This window comes from Globicephala melas, chromosome 17 (assembly GCF_963455315.2).
Source record: "Globicephala melas chromosome 17, mGloMel1.2, whole genome shotgun sequence".
NCBI lineage: Eukaryota > Metazoa > Chordata > Mammalia > Artiodactyla > Delphinidae > Globicephala > Globicephala melas.
The window spans coordinates 50,576,004-50,594,697 of NC_083330.1; the positions used below are offsets into that span (position 1 = coordinate 50,576,004).

At 36.8% G+C, this 18,694-nt stretch overlaps 1 protein-coding gene across 2 annotated transcripts in view; it reads right to left on the reverse strand.

The window, feature by feature from the left end:
- The window catches only part of RSPO2 (R-spondin 2), a 161,946-nt gene that overhangs the window by 71,329 nt on the left and 71,923 nt on the right, over window positions 1-18,694 (reverse strand). For both annotated transcript variants that reach the window (XM_060287177.1, XM_030863095.2), the window contains one exon: window positions 15,702-15,890. In XM_060287177.1, coding sequence (XP_060143160.1) covers window positions 15,702-15,890 — 189 coding nt within the window. The remainder of the gene's footprint in view (window positions 1-15,701; window positions 15,891-18,694) is intronic.

Consider the following 18,694-nt stretch of genomic DNA (forward strand, 5'->3'; position numbering starts at 1 on the left):
AAGAGCGTGTCTTATTCTATTCAGTATTCACAGGGTATGGGTACTTGACACAACAGATGTATCTACTGAATGACTAACAAATTTAATATTAAATCTCTTTCAGGTTAGAATAAACACTGAAACAGAGTTCACCTTGTTTGTTTAAAACAAAAATACTTAAATTATAAAAATCTCCATTTCCAAATTAGGCACCAATTTATTATAAACTACACTGAAGCACTTATGTCTCATTTTTTGTCTTTCTATAAGACATAAAAGTAGGCATATTCCTGTAAACCAAGTAGAGATAAGGGTTGCAAGAAGAGATTGAACACAGCAGAAACTAGACTTTAAAATTCATATAAAGTCACAAAGAGATCAATATTAAAGAAGTGAATAGCCAATAGCAAATAATACTGTGTTACCCAGTATTTTCTTAATAGATACTCTTGAGAATTATTAGAACTAGAAGGTTATTATTCCAGCGTCTGTTATGTATTTGTCTAAGCTTGTAAACCTAGTTAGTGCAAAAGCTCAAATCACAGCTCAGAGTTCCTTCCAATTCAGTGCTCTTTTATTTTTTTATAAATTTATTTATTTATTTTGGCTGTGTTGGGCCTTCACTGCTGTGCACAAGCTTTCTCTAGTTGCAGTGAGTGGGGGCTACTCTTTGTTGCGGTGTGCGGGCATCTCATTGTGGTGGCTTCTCTTATTGTGGAGCATGGGCTCTAGGCATGCGGGCTTCAGTACTTGTGGCTCGTGGGCTCTAGAGCACAGGCTCAGTAGTTGTGGCGCATGGGCTTAGTTGCTCACTGGCATGTGGGATCTTCCCAGGCCAGGGATCGAACCCGTGTCCCCTGCATTGGCAGGCAGATTCTTAACCACTGTCACCAGTGAAGTCCTCAGTGTTCTCTTAAAGTGATTTTCCACAAATTGATTTCTCTCTTTAGAAAACCAAATGTTTTGCAATCCTTAATGGGATTTAAACACTTAAACTGACCATTCATTTAAAAAATAGTCAAAGAAACTTTGAGATTTTTCTAACATTCAGGTTTATAACTGTACATAATAGTTTTGTCTACATCACATGGTTTATTTTTAAGGAACAGTATAATGAAAAGAATATTCCATTGGAGTCAGTAACTCAGACACTTAGGCCACCCTGCTACTGACAAATTGTATGACTTTGGGGAAGCACTTCCTTCATAAGCCTCAATATGCACATTTGTTGGGGTTGGGTGGAGAGGGAGAGAAGAAACAGAATCAATTAGGTTTCTTCCAGATCTATGTGTACAGTTTTTAATTAGTTTAAGAGGACTTCTACATGCCTGACAGAGGCCTTGTAGGGTTGTGAACACACACACACACACAGGTTGGTCAGTGAAAGTGTTTACTAATTGAACAAAACATCTCCTTTAAGAACTATTTGAAATATGCTGTTATTACTTGCTTTCCTCAGCACAAAGCAATAAGCTATTGCTTACCTTTATCTGAACTTTGTTTACAGACTGAAAAGATAGGAAATAGTTCACAGTATATCCAATTTAAATTAATAGAAAATAACCCACAGCTAACATCATGTTCAATGGTGAAAAGCTGAAAGCATTTTCTCTAAATATCAGGAACAAGACAAGGATGTCCACTCTCGCCACTTTTATTCAACATAGTTTTGGAAGTCCTAGCCACAGCAATCAGAGAAGAAAAAGAAATAAAACGAATCCAAATTGGAAAATAAGAAGTAAAACTGTCACTATTTGTAGATGACTTCATACTATACATAGAAGATCCTACAGATGCTACTACAGAAAACTACTAGAGCTCATCCATGAATTCGGTAAAGTGGCAGGACACAAAATTAATACACAAAAATCTGTCACATTTCTATACACTAACAGCAAGAGATCAGAAAGAGGAATTAAGGAAACAATCCCATTTACCATTGCATCAAAAAGAATAAAATACCTAGGAATAAACTTACCTAAGGAGGCAAAAGACCTGTACTCTGAAAGCTATAAGATGCTGATGAAAGAAGTCAAAGATGATACAAACAGATGGAAAGATATACCATGTTCTTGGATTGAAAGAATCAGTATTGTCAAAATTACTGTACCACCAAGGTAATCTACAGATTCAATGCAATCCCTATCAAATTACCAATGGCATTTTTCACAGAACTAGAATAAAACATTTTTTAATTTGTATGCAAACACAAAAGACCCCAAATAGCCAAAAGAATCTTGAGAAAGGAAAACGGTGCTAGAGGAATCAGGATCCCTGCCTTCAGACTATACTACAAAGCTACAGTATTTGAAATATGGTACTGGGGGAGGGATGGAGTGGGAGTTTGGGGTTAGCAGATGCAAATGAGTATGTATAGAATGGATAAACAACAAGGTCCTACTGTACAGCACAGGGAACTATATTCAATATCCTGTGATAAACCATAATGGAAAAGGATATAAAAAGGAATGTATATATGTATAACTAAATCACTTTGCTATACAACAAAAATTAACATAATATTGTAAATCAACTATACTTCAAAAAATATAGTATGGTACTGGCACAAAAACAGAAATATAGATCAATGGAACAGGATAGAAAGCCCAGAAGTAAACCCACACACCTAAGGTCAATTAATCTATGACAAAGGAGGCAAGAATATACAGTGAAGAAAAGACAGCCTCTTCAGTAAGTGGTGCTGGGAAAACCAGACAGCTACATGTAAAAGAACGAAGTTAGAACATTCCCTAACACCGCACACAAAAATAAACTCAAAATGGATTAAAGACCTCAATGTAAGGCCAGATACTATAAAACTCTTAGAGGAAAACATAAGCAGAACATTCTTTGACATAAAGCACAGCAATATCTTTTAAATCCAGCTCCTAGATTAATGGAAATAAAAATAAACAAATGAGACCGAATTAAACTTAAAAGCCTTTGCACAGCAAAGGAAACCATAAACAAAATGAAAAGACAACCTACAGAATGGGAGAAAATATTTGCAAATGATGCAACCGACAAGGGATTAACCTCTAAAATATAAAAAACTCATACCATTCAATATCAGAAAAAGCAAATAACCCAATCAAAAAATGAGCAGAAGACCTAAATAGACATTTCTCCAAAAAAAGACATACAGATGGCCAAAAAGCACAAGAAAAGATGCTCAACATCACTAATTATTAGAGAAATGCAAATCAAAACTACAATGAGGTATTACCTCACACTGATCAGAATGGCCATCATTGAACAGTCTACAAACAATAAATGCTGGAGAGTGTGTGGAGAAAAAGGAAACCTCCTACACTGTTGGTGGGAATTTAAATTGGTACAACTGCTATGAAGAACAGTATGGAGGTTTGTTTAAAAACTAAAAATAGAGCTACCATATAATCCTGCAATCCCACTCCTGGGCATATATCTGGAGAAAACCATAATTTAAAAAGACACATGCACCCCAGTGTTCACATAAGCACTATTTACAACAATCAAGACATGGAAACAACCTAAATGTCCATAGAAAGATGAATGGATAAAAAAGATGTGGTATAAGGATTTCCCTGGTGGCACAGTGGTTAAGACTCCACACTCCCAATGCAGGGGGCCCTGGTTCGGTCCCCGGTCAGGTAACTAGATCCCACATGCATGCTACAACTAAGAGGTCACATGCCACAACTAAGGGGCCCACCTGCCACAACTAAGGAGTCCACCTACCACAACTAAGACCCACATGCAGCCAAATAAATAAATAAATAATTTTTTTTTAAGTATGAATGGTAGCAAATATTGAAACAAAAAAGATGTGGTATACTTATACAATGGAATATAAATCAGCCATAAAAAAAGAATGAAATAATGCCATTTTCAGCAACATGGATGGACCTAGAGATTATCAAACTAAGTGAAGTAAGCCAGACAGAGAAAGACAAGTACATGATATTGCTTATATGTGGAATCTAAAAAAGTGATACAAATGAAATTATAAACAAAACAGAAATAGACCCACAAACATAGAAAACAAACCTGTGGTTACCAAAGGGGAAAGGGAGGGGAAGGATAAATTAGGAATTTGGGATTACCATATACACACTACTGTATATAAAACAGATAACCAACAAGGACCTACTGTATAGGGTTAGGGTTAGCACAGGGAACTATACTCAATATTTTGGAATAACCTATAAGGGAAAAGAACCTGAAAAAAATAGATATATATGTACATATAGCTAAATCACTTTGCTGTACACCTGAAACTAAACACTGTAAATCAACTATACTTCAATAAAGACTTATGTATCATTCACACACAAAAAAATTTAATAGAAAAGAATCACCCAATTATCCTCATTATCATCAATGCTGGCTCATTAAAAGAATTGGAAAGGGCTGTCACTTGGTCAATAGTAACCTACCACGTTGCTCCATTATACCACCACCTTCCTAGATAATCATGTTTAGCATTTCAGCAAGAAATTTGTTTATCTTTAAATGATTTTAAATGCTAAAAGTAGTTAATATGAATGTCTTCGTAAAACGCAAAAATAGTTTCAACTTTTAGCTTGCCTGTTCCACAAATTTATAAAGTGATCCCTCTTTCAAACAAATTGAAAAGAATTCCAGGAAGCATATAGCCCAGGAACAATGAACATGGGTTGTCAGCAGACACATGTACCAGTATCAGCTCCACTACCAGATTTTGAACAAGTGATTTAACTTCTCTAGGATTCAGTTTACTTGCTTCCCACAGTCATGTATCTACTTCATAAGTGGTTGAAAAGACTTAACCAGAAGGAAAGTGCTAAATAAGTCTTCATTATTACTAGTAAGCACATGGTGTCTTTCACAGAAGAGCAGCCAGCGTTACTGAGCCCTCCCTCTTACTCTCAGAGACCCCAGCCACCTGGGATATGTCAATCATCCAATTCATATATATTGAGCCCCTATTAGAACGCCAAGTTCTTGACTAGCTGACCTCAGCCAATTAAACTGTGGAGCAGGTGAGACCAAGCTTTTAGATACAACCCCCTAAAACTAAAATCAGTTGGCAAATGTTTTATCCCAGTCATAGGTGCATCAAAATATAGCCAGCTCTCTTGCAGAGATGGCTTTTATTGAGAAGAAAGCATAAGAATTGAGAGACTCAGCAGGTAATCACATCTCAATTGTCTTCTGATAAGGGGACAAGAGGGCCACGGTCTGTGGTCCCTCTAAGGAACTATTCTTTAACCTTATCAAGTTCTGGTCAGGTTATTAACTGGCTAGGAGCAGCTCTTTCAATGTCAAGCCACTTTAGGACAATAAGCTTTCTCCAGCAGGCAGCAACCTGTTAACCTTCTGTCGAATGGCCCCCAAGGCAAGGTCCCTCTTCAGGGAAGAAAGCTCAGGAAAGTACTCTTTCAAAGAATGCCAATTGAAAGTGAAGACCTTACCCTCCCCCCCTCCAAAAAAAAGACAGATTCTAAAACTTATCTAATAATGTGATTTTTGTTATTTTCTTTTCTCCAAGGGAAGCAGAAAGGTATGGTTAAAGAAACACAGGAATTAGCCTCAGCTCAGCTTCATACTGTGTATCCTTGGGTAGGCTTCTGAACCATTCTGAGCTTATCTTTTCAATGGTAAAATGCAAATATTTATCTGCGACATAGAATTGTTAAGAGAATATTGGAATAGCCATTCCCACCCAGAGTTTGAGAAGAGGGGCTAGGCTGGAATAACAAAAAGTGATTTCTGAAGGCATTCAGAATCCCAGAATGTTAGAGCAATGATTTCATAGACTCCGTTAGTTTTTACAGATAAGGACACTGGGGCTCAGAACATGAGGCTCACCCATTGTCAAAGAGTAAGTTAGAATACCTGGTTGATCTCCATTCTTGAGCCAGCTGCAGACAAAGCCAACAGAAGGCCCCTCTCTGCCTGAGTAGTCACCATGATCCCACTTTTCTGTCAGTTAACACTCCCCTGCTCTTCCCTTCAAAGTCTGGTCCAAAATAAAGGTCTACAATGCTTCTACTCATGTAGAAGCCACATTTCAATCAGAATCTTTTGTCAAAACTTTATCCACAAAATCAAAACATAAGGGAATCAGATTCTCAGATATCAAGACACAGTTATAAATTAGAATACCATATGTGCCAGAATACTTGGAATCTTAGAGAATTAGGAAGAGGGAGTTATGAGAAAGTAAAGGAGGCAGAAAAGGGGTCAGCAGAGAGTTGGAAGCATTAGAAGCCTGACCTGACAGCCAGTGTATTCTACCATGGTCAACTTAGTAGAGTCCGTATCAGATATATGATTAGTGATTTTGATATTGATAATTAATGAGGGACGTGGGGGAAAATACACATTTCTTCACAATATCCTAATATGCTTAGAGGATATTAAGATGTGTCTTTTACTAAAGGCAAAGCCTTGTACTCCCGAATTAACGACAGATAGAGACAACATAATTATTACACTGTAGCACTGATTCCCCAAGTGTAGTCTCTGAGCCAGCCATGGCAGCATTATCTCGAAACTTGCTAAAAAGGCAAGTTCTAGGGCACCACTTCCGACCTACCAAATCAGAAACTCTAGGGGAGGACTCAGCAATCAGTGTTTTTACAGATGACTCTGATGCAGCCTTCAGTTTAAGAACCACCTCACTTTACTCCCTTGCTGCCACTAGAGAACATTCTAAAACAAGTGAAGTGTCTGCCCAGCTTAGGGATTCTCCATCCTCATCTTCCAGGATTCCACTCTCAAACCTTATGTGCCAACTCTCAGCTGACTGTCTGCTACGAATGTCCTTTTCCCTCTTGCTCTTACTCACCCTACTCCTCCCTTTGGGATCATTTCAGATAATAATATACTCTCTAGAAAATCTTAAGACTCACCCATCTCCAAGTGCACATTAGCTGACATCCATGGGTTCCCTGAGTACCCAGTGCATCGCTGTCACAATTCCTACCACATTGTATTCCCTTGCATTATTTTCTAAAAACACACATTTGTCCCTGAATGGTGTAAGAAAGGTAGGCATTAAGTGTTTGCTACATTTATACACTTTATTAAGCAGTCTAAACTATCGCCCAAATTATAGAGCGCCCTCTCTTTCCTCACCAGATAAATACATACTATTAGCACCGGGCAGACTACCCAAGTGCCCCCTTCATGATTACGCTCCCTTGACTGTAGTGCAACCTCTACTCCAAAATAAAGAATATGATAGGCTCCTTCAATGATCCCTAATCCATTCGCTAGTTTGCTAAAGATCAAACCTAAAGTAAAATAGCTCTAACACAATACATGATTTAGAACATTTCTGGTTTCTTTTTTTTTTTTTTTTTTTTTTTTTTTTTTTTTTTTGCGGTACGCGGGCCTCTCACTGCTGTGGCCTCTCCCGTTGCGGAGCACAGGCTCCGGACGCACAGGCTCAGCGGCCATGGCTCACGGGCCCAACCGCTCCGCGGCGTTTTCCCAGACCGGGGCACGAACCCGCGTGCCCTGCATTGGCAGGCGGACTCTCAACCACTACGCCACCAGGGAAGCCCTCTGGTTTCTTTTAAGTGTAATCAGAATAGTCCCTAAATTTGAATATTATTTTGAGTTGGAGCAGTAACAATCACTTATCATCTCCAGGTTTCCCATCAAGGTCTCATCACTGGCACTTTCACACATCATGCTCACCCATTTCCTCTGGACCCCCTAACTATTCACTACTGACCTAGCTACCCAGGCTAGATGGTGAAGGAAGGAGATAATACAATTAAGTTACACAATTTCCATACCATTTCCAACAGTCATGAAAGACTGTTCTCACTTAAACACTAACCTTTCCCTTCTCTTACCTCTCTTATAATTATGTGACACACCAACCCCATTTGCCTGTGTGTTTCAGCAGCAGTTTAGGTAATGGTGCTGTATATTACTGTTGTCTAATTCTGTATCGGTTTCACATGCAACCCAACTGTGTATTCAGTCAATTTGTAAGTATCTTCTAAATAAAGACATTCTTTAGTTTTATTTTACTTCTCCTGTAATCCCACAAATACTGAGGTTACATCAACATATTTGTTAGAGGTCTGCATCTTCACAGATCTTTAAACAATTATAAAGACTTTATGGTACTCAGAGTAATTATATAGGTCCTCTTATTTGTAGTTCACAATTATCCAGGTTTGATTTAAAACATCTTAAACATATTTCTCTTAATTCTAAATACCTTGATCTTTTTTCAAATGCATCATCACACTGCATGATTCAAGAATGGCAGGGGTTTCCAAAAGGACTCAAACTTGACATGCAGTAATTCTTTAAAAACACCTAAACACTGATCTTGGGGTTCACAAATTAAGGGATGGTTATACTTAACTTTGAATTTTCTTATACACTCAAAATTCCTAGTTTTTAAACCTATGTCTTTTCATTTCAAAAACAAATTATAGTATTCTCCTGGCCCAAAAGATATTTCTCACAAAGTGCCCAAACAAGGGCAGAATCATAAAATATAGCAGAGTGAAAACAAAAGTAGCAAGTTCACTGGATACAGAACTGCAAAATTTCATTTCCATAATTTTTTGCTTGCAAATGATTTTTAAAAATATACTGCCTCTGGCAAGACAATTATATATTATTTTCCTATACATAAAAAACTTTACTAGTCCATTTTCTTTCACTTCAGCCTATTTTTGATCCCCTTCCTTGTACATGAATTAAACAAAAACCTTGACTAACATGAGGTAGATACTTTATAGATTGCTGATTAAACAATTGTTTAATGTCCAAGGCTAATTTCCTCAGTTAGGTTTTGGATCCTATGTTCTTCTGTCTCTTTAATGATTTTGTTGCCTTAATCATCCCTCTCTTTCTCCACTTCAACTGGCTATTTCCCATTCAAGTCTCCTTCCATCTTACACACACACACACACACACACACACACACGATTTCCTAATTTGTGAGCCTTCTAGCTATCATCAGATACTCTTCTGCAACAAGCTTAGCAGGGAAGGGAAAGAGAAGGAGGGTCTACAGTCACCTGGCTGCTTCCCTAAGACTCAATGTACTCCCTGAAACCGTAGCAATCAGGATAGCACTCCAACATTAACAATGAAACAACTCCCATCGAGGTCAACAACTCCTGTTTAAACAGTACAACTTTGACATTGACCCCTTGATACTTCAAGTCTTCCTACTTGCTTCTGGGACATCATTCTCTAATTTTCTATTTTCCTGGTGATTCTGTCATGGCCTCTGCCACAGGCTTTTCTTTCCTTGCTGTAAAATGTCCCCATTCTTCAGGCTTCAATCCTCAGAACTCTTTCTCTTTCAGTTGATATTCTTTTCTTCTTCTCAATAATTCAGTTCAGATCTCCCTTGACAGCTCCAGACCCTTACATCTAACTGCTTATTGGGTATCTTCCTCCCCAGGATGTCTCATACTTCCTCAAGCTCAACATGCCCCAAACCAACCATTCTCCACCATCATGATCTTTCTCTCCAGCAAATATGCTCTTCTTCCTATGTTTTGTACCTTGATAAATTCTACTCTCCAGCTCTCAAGTCAAAATCGTAAGAGTAATCTTAATTTCTCCCTTCACTTTTGGCTAACATCCTCCAATTGGTTATGAAGTCCTATTGATTCTTCCTCAATATCTCTCTCCACTTCTCCATTTCCACTATAACTATCTTAGGTCATTTATTCATTCAAATATTTACTGAGCACCCAGTGTGTGTCAGACACTATTCTGCATAACAAGAGCCTGAACAATAGAGACTAAAAATCCCTTCCCTCTTGGAACTCTTGTTCTAGTGGGAGAGGTGAATAAAACAGATAAGTAAAATATGCCGTGTGTTAGTCAACCATAAGTGCTAAGGAAAGAAGGGAGGGAAGGAATGAGTGAAGGAGGGAGCAAAGAAGAGAGGGAGGGATAAAGAAGAGAAGGAAAAAGGAAATATTGGAATAGAAAAGGTTAAAATTTATATAGATTGGCCAGGGAGGGTCTAGTGAGGATACAGCTGTTCTCATTTTTTTTTTTTTTACCCAGAATATTGATCTTGCTGCCTTCATTGCAGACTCCCCTCTGGCCCATCTTCCATGCAGCTAAAAGAAAAATATTTCCCAAAACCATAACCTTTATCATTCCCTTACTTGTAATGCTTCGTTGACTACTTGTGGCTTTCAGGATGTTTCTACTACCTAAATTTAGCACATAGGGTCTGCAATGACCTAGTCCCCACCAACATAACTAGTTTTTTAGTTTTCTGATTTTACAGTGGAACTGCACTCAACCACCTGCATCTTACTTCCCAAGGAATGATTTTTTTGTGCATCTCCATACCTTTCCATGTGTTTTTTTTTTCCTTTTTTCTACCTATAATACTTAATCCTAATAATTCTGCAAACACCCACAGCTTTTTTTTAAGTGGAAGCTCCTTCATTGCTGAAATCCACCCAACCATTAGAAAGTGCGTTTTACTTAGTTGGTAACTTCATCCATAAAATAGAAACACCATAATCTACTTTCCACACTTATTTGAAAAATAAAATGAGGAAAAGTACATCTAATAGAGTAGCTGGCACAGAATGGAAGCTAAATAGTTAGCAGCATTTACCACATAATACACTTAACTATCTGTCTTTCCACTAGACCAGGCTTTCTCAACCTCAAAACTACTGACATTTCAGGCCAGATAATTCTTTGCTGCAGGAGGCTGTCCTCTGCACTGTAGAACGTTGAGTAGTACCCATGGCCTTTGTCTACCAGATACCAGTAGCACCCCTCCACTTGTATTAACCAAAATGTCTCCAAACACTACTAAAGTGTTCCCTAATGGGCAAAATCACCCCTGGTAGAATGTTACTGCACTATGCCATAAGCAACTCAAGGACAGAAACTAGTTATTACTCATTATTGTATCTTCAGGTATCTAGTACCAAAGTCAGCACATAGTAGGTGTTCAATAAATGCACATCAGTAAAAACCACAATCCTGCCATCTAGCACCATAGATTAATTTTACATATTTTCGAAAAGTATGTAAATATTATTTTATAGCCTCTTTCACCCAATATTATATTGTGAGATTTATTTATGATGCTTCATGTTGCAGTAGTTCATCTCTACTTCTATATATACTTTTTTAAATACTCTATTGTTTGGACATTTGAGTTGTTTCCAATTTGTAGCTAGTATGATTAGTGTCATCATGAATAATCTTTTATATGGTTTTGGTTACAAGTCAGGATAGCAGTTTTGTTGAAGGAGAAATGGGAGTGATTGGGAAGGATATAATGAGGGTTCCTGGGGTACTGTTAACATTTCTTCTTGAGTGATGGTAACATACGTGTGTCCACTTTGTGATAATTCATTGAACGCTCCGTTTATGATCTGTGAGCATATTCTGTGTTATCCTTCACTTGAAGGTTTTTATTTATGTTACTAAGAAAATAGTTGTGCAATTAGAGGAAAAAAGAAGGCCAAGGATTCTGGTAAATATTCTGCAATGCCAATATTCATGAGAAAAATAAATGTTTGCCTTCATTTGTATCAAAGAAAAGCATATTAAAACAAAAAAAGATGCATTTTATCCTTTTTGTCACTAATACCCAGTGTTGGTGAGATGCAAGGGAAAATGTCTGCTATTAGTAAAGACGTGAATGAGTACAACTTTCCCAGAAGGCCATTTGGTGATATATATCAAAAGTCTTTAAAATATATTTTATGCTTGTATCTCAATTATATCTCAGTAAAGCTGGAAAAATATGCTATGTTTAAAAGCTAATCTTATGAAAATAAATCAGAAAAAACGTGTAAAACTATACATGTGTGTATAAGCAAAAGAATCTATATACAAGGAAATTCTTCATATAACTGCTTACAGTGGTGAAAACTAAAAGCAAATTTTCAACAGATAATTAGCTAGATTAGTATGGTATATCCATTCAGTAGAAAACAAGCAGTCATAATTAATGACATGAAAAAATGTTCATAATTCATTAAATTAAAACGTTACAAAACAGAATGATGACTCATTTGTAAGGAAAGAAAGACATAAATATGCACAGAAACAAAATGTCAAGAATAGAAGCCAGAATATTACTTAGCCATAAAAAAGAGCAAAATAATGCCATTTGCATGGATGGACCTAGAGATGGTCGTACTGAGTGAAGTAAGCCAGACAAATATCATATGATATCACTTATGTGTGGAATGTAAAAAAAAAAAAAAAGATACAAATGAAATTATATACAAAACAGAAATAGACCCACAGACCTAGAAAACAAACTTACGGTTACCAAAGGGAAAAGGGTGGGAAGGAATAAATTATGAGCTTGGGATGAACATATATACGCTAATATATAAAGTAGATAACCAATAAGGACCTACTGTATAGCACAGGGAACTATACTCAGTATTTTGTAATAACCTATAAGGGAAAAGAATCTGAAGAAATAGATATGTATGTATAACTGAATCACTTTGCTGTACACCTGAAAGTAACACAACACTGTAAATCAACTCTACCCCAATAAAAATTTTAAAATTATCTAGAGAAAATTATAATTCCTAGCTAAATTTAAATGTTAGTCTGAGCAATAAATATTATTATATATATATACAGGTGTGATTATAAAAAAAAAATAGAAGCCAAAATGTTGACTTTTGTTATCTCTGAGTAGTATTTATTTTTGTTTCTGCTTTTTATTTTTTTAAAGTTCTATGTACTTTCCAAGCTTTCTGCAAGGAATATGTACAGCAATTTTTAAAATTAAGCTTTTTCATGTAAATGAGTTTATCAATGAATGAGAAAGAAAATATGAGAGAAATCTCACCTAACAGTATCAGAGACAATGGCAACTCAGTGTTGTAGTATGTTTTTTTCCACACTATGCCGCAAATGATTATTGAATTGGTTTTTAAGAGGCATGTTTGAATTTTATAAGATCCACACTGTATGGACCAAGAAGCCAACCTCAGCCAATATTCTATAGAGCAAGTCTTTCTTTGGAAGAGAGGTTTTTCTTTACAATGAAATCTTACTTTAGTGATTAGGAAATAGATGAGCAAGTTTCACTTAGAGGATTTTTTAAAGCTACTGTTGCTTGAAGTATAATCTTCTCTACTGTCTAGCATTAATCTTCTAAAACAAAAAGTCAATATGATTTCAAATTCTAAGTTTGTGACAGCTTTTCCAATTTAAATCTGTCTCGTTCTCTGTATGGAATACAAATAACAATGCAATATATTTCAAGCATCTATGAAAAAGAGCCAATATTACTAAGAATGAACCATAATCATCTGAAGTCATATACTGAGAATTAAGAAATAATTTTCCACTTTCACTTTGCTTCACAGGAGCCTTGTTAATAAGCACTTCCCGCTTGTACCAGATAAGTAATGATTTCTAGGTCAGTAAACTGCAACATCGATTGCATTCACTTACAATAAGTATAGCCATAGCAAATCCATTTTCACGTGTAGATTCTCTTTCCAAGGCTGATTTACAGTCATTGCTCTCCTCTCCATTTCTGGGAAAAGGGATCAACTTAACCAAAATGTTTGTGTTAAGCCCTGCCTTGGGGTATATCTCTAAGGAAGACCCTGTTGATAAGACTATGAGGTACTGCTGAATGACCACCCATTCCAGTTTGCCCAGGACAGCCCTTCTTTACACCCAATGTCCCTGCATAGTTATTAACAGCAGCTACTTTCAATCCCCAATGTCCCAGGTAGAGTAATAAATTATATGGTCACCCTATTGTCCATACACAGTGTGTAGAGTGCTAGGCATAGAACTTGGAATAAATGCCTGGAGCTATCTACACTCTTATCTTCCTTGTGCACTGATAGTCTGGAATAAAAAACACACAGAATATTCATGGACCCAAACCCACCCCCCCCCATAGGTGGTCTAAAGCAATCTGAACAGGAATCCATTTCAAGATGGACACATCCTCCTATGAAGGTTCAAAAACTATGAGGATAGACATTACTAGCTAGCCCAAATCATACACCTTAAGGATAAGGTACATAATTTGAAAAAAATGGCCAATCTATTGATACTCTGGGGGAGCCGTACCCCTCTAGTTATTAATCCCAACAATTCCATAAAATGGAAGTCCATACAAATCTCCTCTAAATCCATATGTTTCTATCTTGCTAATGGCAAAACTATTCACCTAGTCACCTTAGCTAGAAACCTTAGTATCAAATTTGATTCTCTCTTTATTCTGTGAAATTAGTTAGTTACTAAGTCTCATTGATTCTATTTTAAACGTCTCTGGAATTCATTACCCAAAAACCTTTCATCAGAACACAATTTCTCATCTGCAATTGTTACAATAGCCTTCTCCAATCATTTCCTGCACTTCTGCAAGAATTATCTTAAATAAAGCAATTGCTTTAATTCACTGTCTGCTCAGAACCCTCAGATAACATCCAGACTTCTTAACATTGCACTCAAGACTTTTATCATTTGCACTCAAGCCTCCCTTTTCATCTTCAATTCCAACCACACCTCACACTAAGCAGCTACTACTCAATGGTTCTCCAGGGATGGTACTGCTCCCCTGGGAGGTGTCTGGAAATTTTTAGGGACATTTTTTATTGTCACGGTGATTTGGGGGAATGAAGAAGATTTACCAAGCAAGGACTAAGAATGTTAAATGTCCAGCAATGCAGGCCAAGTTGCCTTGCCAAGATGCCAACAGCATCCCCAAAGGAGACTTCTTGTTTCCCAAACACATTATTTCTACAAACGTGTCCCTTCTTCTTCCCAGATTCTATATAACCTTCCTCTAGTAGTTCTGCCTTCTTTCAAAATAACATTGCCCTTGGATGATAAAATTCAAACTCTCTTCTTACCTAAAGACCTCAGCTGATTTAATAGTCATGCACACAGTGTGTTAATTGGAGATAATTAAATCACTCCCATAACATACAAGTTGTCTGCTGATCTAGTACTTAGTGTATTGAGTTATGATTAAACATCTTACCCATCTGTCATTTCACTCCATGTTCCCCTTTTTTCTCCTTCTATCCCCTAAAATTTGAGCTCCTTAAAAAGGGGGATATTCCTTTGGTATCTTACTCATTTTTTTAAACTCCAATTTTTACCATTTACCCAGAAGTTAAGAATAATTCTATAATGAGAAGTGACTTTTTGGACTAAAAGGTAAAAAATTGTACTTGTATTCCTATGTATAGAATGCCATTCCCTAATAACCTTTTTGTGGTTGCTAAACTTAGAATACTTTGAAGTAAACTATATTTTAGTTATACCTCTTATCAGCAGTGGTGCTTTAAATTCATGTATTAAATTACAGATTAGACTAATTCAAGTATTACAAACTCAAGTGTAAGAGAAAAAGAAGCTATAGACACTGTGGTAAGCTCAAGAGGATGTTCCCAATATAAAGGTATTTAAATCCCTTTATTTATTGATAAGTGCTGAGTACGCCTTACAAAGATCTGCCTACCATGCTTGTGTTTAAGATACATGCTATGAAAAAATGCTTAGGTAATCTTTAAAAAGAAGTGTGTGTATACAATATACTTCTATACAAGAGATAAAGTAAAAGTGTTCTTATACCACCTCACTTATTTTTTTTTAAGTTTAAGCTTAAACTATTTCTGTAGCATATTAAAATTGTACTCTTTCTTAATCAAAATTTTCAACTTAACTCCCCCTAAGTTGCAGAAACAATAAAATAGGGTGGACAAAAGTTGACTGCTCACTTGCACATCTGTTCATATCTGGGGCTCGGTGTCCATAGTACCCGGATGGGCAGGAATGCAGGCACTCTCCATACTGGCGCATGCCTTCTCTTCGAAGAAAGAAGAATAACTTCTGTTGACATCGGCTGCACCCATTGTCCTTTGAACAAGACAAGCATCCCTTGCAAATGGGATTTGATACATAACTAGCTGTAAAAGAGAAAAGACAAAATCCATTTAAATATGAATATGATCAGACTTCTGGTCAATGCAACATGCTGAAAAGACAAGTGTCTCTTGTCCTTTTACTTTAATCACATAGAAATGCTAAACAAAATAACCTCTGCCACCCTCCAAAAAACAATGGTTCATACACAACCAAACTTAGAAACAAAGAGGAAACCCAGAGACAGAGTTGAGGCTGGAAGCTCAAACTGAATGGCTTATGGAGATGCTAGAGCAGACAGAGGCAGACCTCAGGGCAGGGTCCTCAGTCCAGATCAAGAAATATGCATGTAGAATCACGTTGCTATAAACTTGAAACTAACACACTATCATAAATCAACTATACTTCAATATAAAAAAGAAAAGAAATACGCATGTAAAGAGCTGATGCTTGTCTCTATGGAGACTGGAGTCGTAAAGGCTTGTGTGTCCATGGAACAAGCACTAGAAGCCCCCACTCCAGCTGGCCAGAGAAGAGGTTTCCAACCCTGGATTGGGGCATAGAGGACATGAGCACAGGAGAGAAAAATATAACCCACGAGAGAAACCTACCCCAAATATATGAGACTTCCAAGTGTGGTATCCAAGTTTAAATCATCAATGTAGTATGGGGTCCCTAAGTCAAGAGGTTAACATAAAAAACTTGCCCAGATCCAGCAAAATCCACAAAGAAAAAAGTATGAAACAACCCTACAGAAATTTTCTACAATCCTGAGACTGGGACTACAACCTGGGACTTTCATGGAAAACCTCCTTAACATCAAAATGAACAAATCACATGTGCAAGCAAACCTCAATGAGGAAGAGTCAGTCTGAGTAAGAGATTTCATACCTAAAGAATCAGAAATAACAGAAGCATCTGAAAATGACTTTAAAATGAGTATCTTTAGAGTATTTGAAGAGATGAAATGACTAGAAATCACATGGGAAGAAGCAGTATCATAAAATGGGCAAATTAGAAAAATTAAAATTCTAAAACTGAAAAAAATTCTAAGGACAAGTTGAATGGAAGACTGGGAGAGGGACTTAACTAGAAAACAGGCTTAAAGAACTGTGGCACAAAACAAGATATAAATATTAAAAAGGTAGGAAGCACGTAAGAAAAAACAGTATCTGAAATATATGAACCTTATGAAGTTCACTACAGCTAGTGACAAAAATGGTAATTTAAAAGAAAACAAATTCCGTTTCTAGCCCCGGTATAAAATTCAGAAATGATAAAATCTGAAATCCTAGTATAATTTCTAAAGTATAAAAAGTTCATGTAAGGTCATAAGCTTAAGGCCACACTGACTTCATTTTATTGAGTTAACCCACAAAAGAAATAAGACAAGGAACAGAAAATTCATCAATTATTGAAACTTTCTGCTTTGAGACTACATCCTATTTGCCCTACATATAATCTTTATTGCATATAAAATTAATACCAAGCCGACAGTATTCAGACTAGCAGCTGTACAACAAAGTACATTGTATACCACACCAGTCCTTATTTATAATGATTTAACATCCAATATATTTACAACTACTTGCAGCAGATCTACATAGGTTTCAGTTCCACAACATGCTCTCCCCACTTCTGGGCTCCCTGACTTGTTCTTGCAGCCTCTCTTCCAGAGAGATTCCCAAACAAGAGCTTAGTCTAACCTTTCGGAGAAGGGGCCAAAGAAGAACCAAGACACTCAGGACCAGAAATCATGGTCAAGATGACCCTCTGAGTTGGGCATTAAGATCTACTTCTTCCCACTTATTCCAGGACTTTGTTCTATCAACTGTTCAAAACTGCTTTTATTTACATAGTGAATCTATGTTAGAGACTTTCTCTTGCTTGCAAAGCTATCTATGCTTCCCAACTAATTTCTTATTTACCACCTTATTTTCTTAAACCTGCAATTGTGGAGCAAAAAAGAATCAATTCAGATTAAAAGTCACCTCCTCAGATAGAATTCCTAATAAAATTTTGGCAAACTTTCCAGATACTCCTTTATATATGTACGCATATACAGTATTTATAATATGTAATTGGTATTTTTCATAACTGTGATCAGACTTTACATGAAGTATGATAACTTGCTCAATTTCAATCAAGTTGTGAGCATCTTCTCATATCAATGAATCAGACCAATATCACTCATATTTCTTGGAAGTGTCAGTTTTATCTGCAGCCTCAACCTACCATCCCCACCCATGTAATTATCCCCAACACTACTTTTATGAAGACCACAATTGGTTTTCAGATCCTCAATTCAAGACCTCATTCTCAGTCTCTTGTCCTCCCAACTCCTGTAGCTGGGTCATTACTGAAAGTTTTCTTCCTCTTCTAGACGAATGAGAATGTCTCCTTCTAAAGATTTAATTCCAGCCCTCACTCTTGTAATTTCCACTAATCTTCTCATAAGTCAGGCCCTTATTACTTCTCACTTAGACAGTCATAGTGCCCCAACTCCCCACGTACCTCTCTCTGCGTTCTTCTGTTGGCTCAGCTCTTCTGCTTTTATTTTCATCACAGGATTTCTGTTATCCCTTACTCTCATGAAATAATTATGACTTATAAAGCATTTTCACATAGCCAACTGGAAATAAGGTTAGACTATTTACAATTTCCCCAGCTGCCTTCTGAAGAGGTTTTATTCTCCCATTTTGTTATTAGTGTCCTGAGCAGGTTGTAAGGAGTGAGTATGTAAGTTTCAAAAACTGGGATACAGACAAACTTTTGTGTAAGGAAGGGGTAAAAAACTGAGAGTGGGGTGGGTAGGGTGCAGAACACGGGATGAAAAGGACAGAACTAG